Source organism: Schistocerca serialis, chromosome 9, assembly GCF_023864345.2.
Source record: "Schistocerca serialis cubense isolate TAMUIC-IGC-003099 chromosome 9, iqSchSeri2.2, whole genome shotgun sequence".
Taxonomy (NCBI): domain Eukaryota; kingdom Metazoa; phylum Arthropoda; class Insecta; order Orthoptera; family Acrididae; genus Schistocerca; species Schistocerca serialis.
Genome location: NC_064646.1, coordinates 350655030 through 350663292, shown reverse-complemented (window position 1 = coordinate 350663292; position 8263 = coordinate 350655030). Strand labels below are relative to the sequence as shown.

At 39.0% G+C, this 8263-nt stretch overlaps 1 protein-coding gene across 1 annotated transcript in view; it reads right to left on the bottom strand.

Moving 5' to 3' along the window:
* Positions 1–2863: 2863 nt before the first annotated feature.
* Positions 2864–8263, bottom strand: part of LOC126419037 (DNA repair protein RAD50) — a 263592-nt gene continuing 258192 nt past the window's right edge. Inside the window, exons 26-27 of the mRNA XM_050086099.1 lie at positions 3284–3412; positions 2864–3113 (exon numbers count right to left, since the gene is read on the bottom strand). Coding sequence (XP_049942056.1) covers positions 3047–3113; positions 3284–3412 — 196 coding nt within the window. The 3' untranslated portion in view covers positions 2864–3046. The remainder of the gene's footprint in view (positions 3114–3283; positions 3413–8263) is intronic.

Sequence of the window (8263 nt, the reverse complement as noted above, 5' to 3'; positions counted from 1 at the left end):
GAACAAATGGATGGACATTCATTATACAGTAAGTTCCCATGATAAATCCAGATATATCAGGGATCACATTTCATTGCACATAAGCGTCCTTAACACTAGAATAAGCCTATCACCTACATGAATTGTGTCCTGCCAATAGGCGAGTGGAATTAATGGCTTCATACTTTCAGCATGCTATTAATCCTCCTTTCCATCAATGCATGTACAACATCTAACATGTCTCAGAAGTCAAGACGATCTTTTACTAAAGCATCAAATGGTAATGTTTCTGCAGCCATGCTAATCTTTGTAACATGTAGTGAGCAGAAGTACGTGTGTTGGCAGTGGCATCTGTGCCACACAGCGAAATAGTGGTACTGGATCCCATGGGTGCTCACTAGATGATGTGAACAGTGAATTTGTGAGTAATTTTATGCAATGTGGCCCATAAGTGTGCTGATACAACCTGCGATAGTCAGTGGAAGTACCCGACATTAAAACCTCGTGTCCCTGGCAGATGCTTTCCCCAGTTTTTGGCACTCATGGTAGACAATTAACATGGTGGCATAGGAAGAGCACAGCCTCAGGAACGAAGTGTCCCATGTGTTAGATACCTACAATTGGTCTGCAAGTAACTCTCTTGCACTAGGCTGTCATGCTGATGACAGTACAAGAAGGAAGTGTTAATCGTCTCACTGATGATGATGTCATTAGAGACAGAGCCAAGCTTCCACAGTACAATAATAGAGAAGAAAATAGTTTGTGGTTTTCCAAAAGAACCATTTGGATTTACCTTAACAGGTGTGTTGAAGGAACTGAAAATGGTACCCAGAACTAAAAATGAAAAATAAAGAAATGGAGAAAGCATGCACAATGAATGAGCTCAAAGAGAATCCCAAAATCTGCACTACAATACCACCCCAGTGGTGCAACATCGCCAGGTCGACAAATGAAATGATGTCAGGAGAGCTGCTCGACCAAACTGTAACAGATCGAATCTGACACTGCACCTCCCAAATGAGACAAGTGCCACCCCATCTCTCAGGCTATTATATTTGCTGTGGTGACAGGCACATCCACCGTCAATCAGCAGCTATTCTAAATTATTACACTGTTCATAGGACGGTGGCAAGTAGATAGTAGAATTTGTGGCATTAATAAAAGTGTCAATACTAAGCCTTTCTTATCTAAAATACATGCTGTAGCTTAGAAAAAAAAAAGCCATCAATTAAGATAATATGCTACGTAAATTGTTTGCTCATAGTGTGATATGATGGGCAAAAAAATTAATTTACTGCTAGTAATAGCAACACCCAAACATTCCAAATCAAGATTCACACAGCACGTGGACACGCGCGAGCCGCCGCCCCCCCCCCCCCCCTCCCACCCACACACACACACACACACACACGTATTATGACATAAATGGCTACAAGATTGCAGTCTGTGTACACGCATGCACGCACGCACACACACACACACACACACACACACACACACACACACACACACACACACACACAGAATTGTTTTGTTATTAGCTCATTCACCAAATCTAATGTCACCTGATTTTTCTTGTGGTATCATATAAAAAATTTGTGAAACAAATACTAACAAAGAGATAGAGGGGCTGGCCAGTACTTACCTCAGCTCAGTACAGCCAATAGATACACAAAACAGAACAGAAAATTTACATTCCTAGCTTTCGGAACTTTGTTCCTTCATCAGGGAGGGGAGAGGGGGAAAAAGGGAAGAAGGGAAAGTGGATTCAGTTACTCACAACCCAGGTTATGAAGCAACAGGGAAAGGTAAACAGGGAGGGTAGCAAGGATGGAGGCATGGTTGTCAGAGGGAAGCCAAAGATATTCTACTATTAAGTACTGTGCCAGCTTCAAACCAAAGAGGATGCATGCAGAAGTAAAGAGGTATATAGTATAAACACAATTAGGTAGGATGAAAAGACGCGTGAATGGCTAAAGAGGAGAGGGGAAAAAGGACAAGACTGAAGAGTAAATGGGAGTGAGGTTGGTTAACATAGGTTCAGTCCAGGGGGATGGCGGGATGAAAGGATGTGTTGGAGTCCAAGTTCCCATCTCCGCAGTTCCGAGGGACTGGTGTTGGGTGGGAGAAGCCAAATGGCACGTACGTTGTAGCAGGTTCCTAGGTCCCTAGAATTATGCTGGAGGGCATGCTCTGTTACTGGGTATTGGTCATCTCCTAGGCGGACAGTTCGTCTGTGCCCGTTCATGCGCTCAGCCAGTTTAGTTGTCGTCATACTGATGTAAAAGGCTGTGCAGTGCAGGCATGTGAGCTTTCCCTTCTTCCCTTTTTCCCCCCTCTCTCCTCCCTGATGAAGGAACAAAGTTCTGAAAGCTAGGAATGTAAATTTTCTGTTCTGTTTTGTGTATCTGTTTGGCTGTACTGAGCTGAGGTAAGTACTGGCCAGCCCCTCTTATCTCTTTAATAGTATCTGTTTCACATCTTTATATGAGATTTTCCATTAATCATTCATATAAAAAATTTTGTCTATGAGATATCTGTTGAGGCTGAGAAGAATTCGCCACCTGTGACATTGTTAAAACATTAGAGTTGTTCAAATGCATGAAATTGAACTTTGTTCAATGATGTCATGCCTGAAAAGAAGCTGGCATATGTCACTTTGAACAACCATAGTGAATGTAGCAACTTGTGGAGGTAAATAAAACTATAAAATGATTGTTATCAGCATTGGAAAATCAACAAATGTATATTCATTCACTCATTTTTGCTTATAATTTTTGTCCCAGTCTTTCTGGAACTGGGTTCCCCTATCTCAAATTAATACATCTATCCTTAAAAAATTGTGTGATCATCACATAACTCCCCTTATATAATACAACAAAAGTACTCAGAAATGAATGTTCTTTATTTATACATAACAGTGTGAAAAATGCTGCTGCATGGGCATGAATGTATTATAACAAACAGAAAACACACAAACTTATAAGTACTTTCTTTCACAGAGCATTCCACAAGATGAGCAAATTAGAATAACAAAATCAGTCTTGATGCATTCTTATTTCAAACTTTAGTTAAAGTTTCTATGTTGGGTGCTCCTTTCTTCAAAACGATACTTTTCAATGACCGAGTTTCCCCTGGAAAAAAGGGAAAGAAAAGTCACTAGCATACACTTATTAATGAACCAATATAAATCATCTAATATGAATATAATTTTCCTTTTACGGCATTTAAGTGCTACACAGCTTCACTAGTTACCATTAGCACTTAGCACAATTGAGAATACCTTCAAGATCAGTCAACTTACTTTGCATTTCTTGTGACCCTGTAATAGTACTTCAGTTTTTCAACATTCATCAAACGATCCAAGAAGTCTTCATCGTGTGTTATCAGTATGAGCTGAAAATTCTTGTTCTCCCTCCTTAAATTTATAAGGCTAAAAGAAAAAGAAAAGCAATATAAAAAAACATATATGTAAGATTTGACTGCAAAGTACCGTACATTGGATCATAGCAAAGGACAAGCCTAGACTGGATAAGGATGAGGAAGAACCAGCTATTATCTATTTCAGAAAATCATGGGAAACTTAGTCGGTTTGGCCAAATGAGAAATTCCACTTCCTCTGCATGCGAGTTCACTGTCTCAATTACTGAAGTGTCTGGTCAAGTACTAGTTATAAATCTGCTAGCTCCAATTAAATCCAACAAAAAATTAAAATAAATAACATTAAAAATGCTGCTGTTGCAATGTCTTAGGGTGTTTCGTTTATGGCCATCTAAATGTTTTACAAAGACTGCAATAACGGAATTGAAAATATAAAATTAAATATTGGGGAATGGCAAGGTAAAAAAGGAAAACAGACTGGGATTTGCATTTGTTTCCTTGGTTTCTAAATTGTGAAATATTTCAAGGATACCTACATGCTAAATACAGGGCACTATGCACTATAATGTAAATTATGGAACTCACAGGACGGTGTGAGGAAATACAGCGACCTAAATACACATCACCAAACTGTCATGCCACTTGTTAATCTAAAGTGTTACTTTCACAACCAGGTTGAAGAAAATACTGTTCCTGTACCACACAGCTCACATTCCAAAAGCATCAGCTTAATTTCAGATGCAAAGAAAAATAATGTGTATATGGCCACTGGACAGTAATACAGGGTGTTACAAAAAGGTACGGCCAAACTTTCAGGAAACATTCCTCACACGCAAAGAAAGAAAATATGTTATGTGGACATGTGTCCGGAAACGATTACTTTCCATGCTAGAGCTCATTTTATTACTTCTCTTCAAATCATATTAATCATGGAATGGAAACACACAGCTACAGAACGTACCAGCGTGACTTTAAACACTTTGTTACAGGAAATGTTCAAAATGTCCTCCGTTAGCGAGGATACATGCATCCACCCTCCGTCGCATGGAATCCCTTATGCACCGATGCAGCCCTGGAGAATGGCGTATTGTATCACAGCCGTCCTCAATACGAGCACGAAGATTCTCTACATTTGGTACCGGGGTTGCGTAGACAAGAGCTTTCAAATGCCCCCATAAATGAAAGTCAAGAGGTCAGGAGAGCGTGGAGGCCATGGAATTGGTCCACCTCTACCAATCCATCGGTCACCGAATCTGTTATTGAGAAGGGTACGAACACTTCGACTGAAACGTGCAGGAGCTCCATCGTGCATGAACCACATGTTGTGTAGTACTTGTAAAGGCACATGTTCTAGCAGCACAGGTAGAGTATCCTGTATGAAATCATGATAACTTGCTCCATTGAGCGTAGGTGGACAAAACTAAAATGAGCTCTAACATGGAAATTAAGCGTTTCCGGACACATGTCCACATATCTTTTCTTTATTTGTGTGTGAGGAATGTTTCCTGAAAGTTTGGCCGTACCTTTTTGTAACACCCTGTATATGGAAGAGAGAGGCCAAAAATATTAATGCTTGCCCAAAGTTAGCGAATGCATTGTGCAAAATAGTCACAGATCATCTTAAGACCATAATGTTGACTTAAAATCCATCAGTGTTAGAGTCAAAGAATTTACAGTGGAAGTTGATAAAAGTGTGACTAACATCTGGGGTCAAAATACATTGTACTAGGAGGAAAAGTAGCTTAATTACTGCAAGGGACTAGCTACATCAAGACTTAAAAATGTTGTACAAGCAATATTGCAAAAAAACTTCTGCCTGTTGTTAAAAAAGGCAAAACCCAGGGACTATACACTAAAAAATCAAAATTCCAATAATAAGTGAAGGAGAAATTGGAACATTGTTAGGAATAAAACAATCATGGTAAAGCTTAGGATATTGTACTCCTAGATGAGAGTAGCAATAAGACAGATAATATGAAATTCAAATAATTGGCACTAAATTCAATGAATTATACACAAACAGTAGGTGAAAATATGGAGGAAAAAGATTATCAGCTGAAATCAGATCCGTAAAACAGCAAGGTACATAAGTTTTGCCACCTCATTTGTTAGACATAACTATGTAACAAGGCCCTGGTGGTCACATCAGTACCATCAACTGCCTTGACACACACTGCCAATGGCATCACTGGATGAAATATGGAAAGGCATGGGATCAGCACACTGCTCTCCCAGCTGATGTCAGTTTTTGTGACCTGGAGCTCCCACTACGAAGCAAGTAGCTCCTCAATTGACATCAAAAGGCTGAGAGCACAACATGCAACTCCTCCTACCAAGGAAAAATCCACTGCACTACCAGGAATCGAACTCGGTCCTCTGCATGGCAGTCGGTCATGCTCACCACTCAGCTACAGAGGTGGAGTCATTTGTTAGAGTGATCAGAAAAATAATTTGGCACTAAAAAGTAACAACTCTTCTGGTTATGATGGTACCTCAGCTGCAGTGCTAAAATCTTGTGCTGACTTGGTAGCACCACCCTTGAGTTACCTTCTGTACCCAGTTAATAAGTCAAGATAGATTTCCTTAAATACTGAAGTACGCAGTAGTACCACCAACATACAAAGGTGGAGACAATCAACTGACCTCCAATTATCGACTCCTCTCCCACATTCTTGCATTTTCAAAGGTTTTGGAGAAGGTAGCTGACATGAGAATACTGGACAATTTTTCTACAGTTAAACTTTTACTTTCCTGAATTGGCTCTTGTTTTGAAGATAATTGTTTTTGGATTTTATTTAAATGCTCCCAAAGATGCTAATTCTCTGGCAGTATTGTTGATCTTCATTTTCATCTAACTTTTTACCCTCTTTCGTATTTCACAAACATTGTATTAAAATCCTTAAAATTTATTTTGTATTTTTATTTTAGCTGTTTTGAATAAATATGACTCCCTCATAAAGAGGATGCATAAACACTCGCAATGTGTTGTGTTGTATTTGTGGTGAATACCACCTACAGAAGCAAAGACAGAATATCACAGTGTTTGTAAAGAATGCATATCTTGAATATTTTGGGATGCAGCTCGGAGACCATGAAAGACCATGGGCTCCCCACACTGTTTGTAAATACTGTGTAGATTTTCTTTGACAGTGGAGAAATGGACAAATAGAATGTTTAAGTTTCGGTGCACCAATGCTCTGGCGAGAACCAAAAAACCACCATGACTGTTTCTTTTGGGTTGTAGCTGCCAAAGGTTTCAATCTATTAAAAAAAAAAGTAAATGGGAGTATCCAAATTTAGACTCAGGCAGGATAACTGTGGCACACATTGAAGTAGTTCTTATACCAGTGTTTACTAAACTACCTGAACGTATAAGAACCTGAAGAGATACAGAACTTGGAGTACAAAAGCAGCATCAGCAGTGGAAGTGAATATGAAAGAGAAATTTGTACACCTAAATTGTTCACTCAAAAGAAACTAAACGATCTGGTATGTGGTCTTAATTTGTCAAAGAAAGGACCAGAACCAGGCTAAAGGAAAACAACTGTCTTAGTCCAAGAGCAAAAATTTCAGAATACTGTACAAGGGAAGTAGGTCTTTTTCAACACTTTAGTCATGATGAAAATCTTTATATTTCAATAGCAACTGCGGTCTACTCATTCAGATGGAGTTACAGGAATATCACCCAAATGCTGGCAGCTTTTTGTAGACAGCTGAAAGCCTAAAATGTGTCTTGCTCCACAACAGTAACATCCTTGCATCCATTCCCATTGGCCACTCAACAAAACTAAAAGAGGAATCTGAAACTATCCAAATTAAATTGCACAAAGTACACTGACATGAACATCAATGGTCTATTTGTTGTGATTTGAAGATGGTAAACATGGTCAGCAGTGTGGGTACGTGAAGTACCCTTGTTTTATATGCTTGGGCAACTCCCCTCTAAAATAGGGTGCACTGTACTATAAATAAAAAAATTACATTAAGTACAGTATTATAAATCTGTCTGAGTACGGTACCTATTTTTGTGGAATGAAACACATTGATCTATTCTTTACAGATTCCTATGGAAAAGAGTAGTTCATGTATTGAGAGTCAGAAATGAATAATGCTCGTTAAGTGATAAGATACACATTAACTGACATGTGTAATTAAAGGACATTTTGAAGAATTCACCTTATTACATCTTGCACAATTGGCCAATTTCGGTCTTGCAGGTCATTTTCAAGTGGAGCAGGTGTCAAAGTGTTGTGCAATTATTACTCTGTTAAAAGAGATACAGCCCATCTGAAAGCGAGCACATAATGAGCCAGTGTCGGAATTAAAAATGGGAAACTTACTGGATGCAGTAATAGTTGTCTTTGTGGCTAATGCCATCTTATAGGATAATATGTGTGTTCACATTCATTGTCAAATCGGTATTCGACGATGAAAGCGTTACAAAAACATCTGAACTGTACCGAACAGTTCGAAGCATGCCTCAAGAAAACTTAGTGAATAGCTAGATCTTGGCCCTTGGGACTTACTGGAAATGCTAATGTGGCCCTTAGGCTAAAACGTTTGGAGAACCCTGGTCTAAATCAGCTACTCGTGTCCTCAATCCTGATACTTCACTTCTTTTAAACGAATCTAATGCAGTATGCTCAGTTTGCAAGTATGGTCTCTAGTCTGCACATGATGACTTGTTCATTCTGGTTTCTTTCAAAATCAAATTCCATAGGTGAGCACTTTTTCTCTGACTTTCTTGTTAGATTAGAATTCCTGCTGTGTGTGACAAAAGGTGTATATCACCAGTGGAATATTTTTTGTTGGCATTTTACTTATTGTGCTGTGGGCAGATACTTAGATCCTACTCCACACACAGCATTATGTCTCTCCATCTGTAATTTTAATTTTACACACA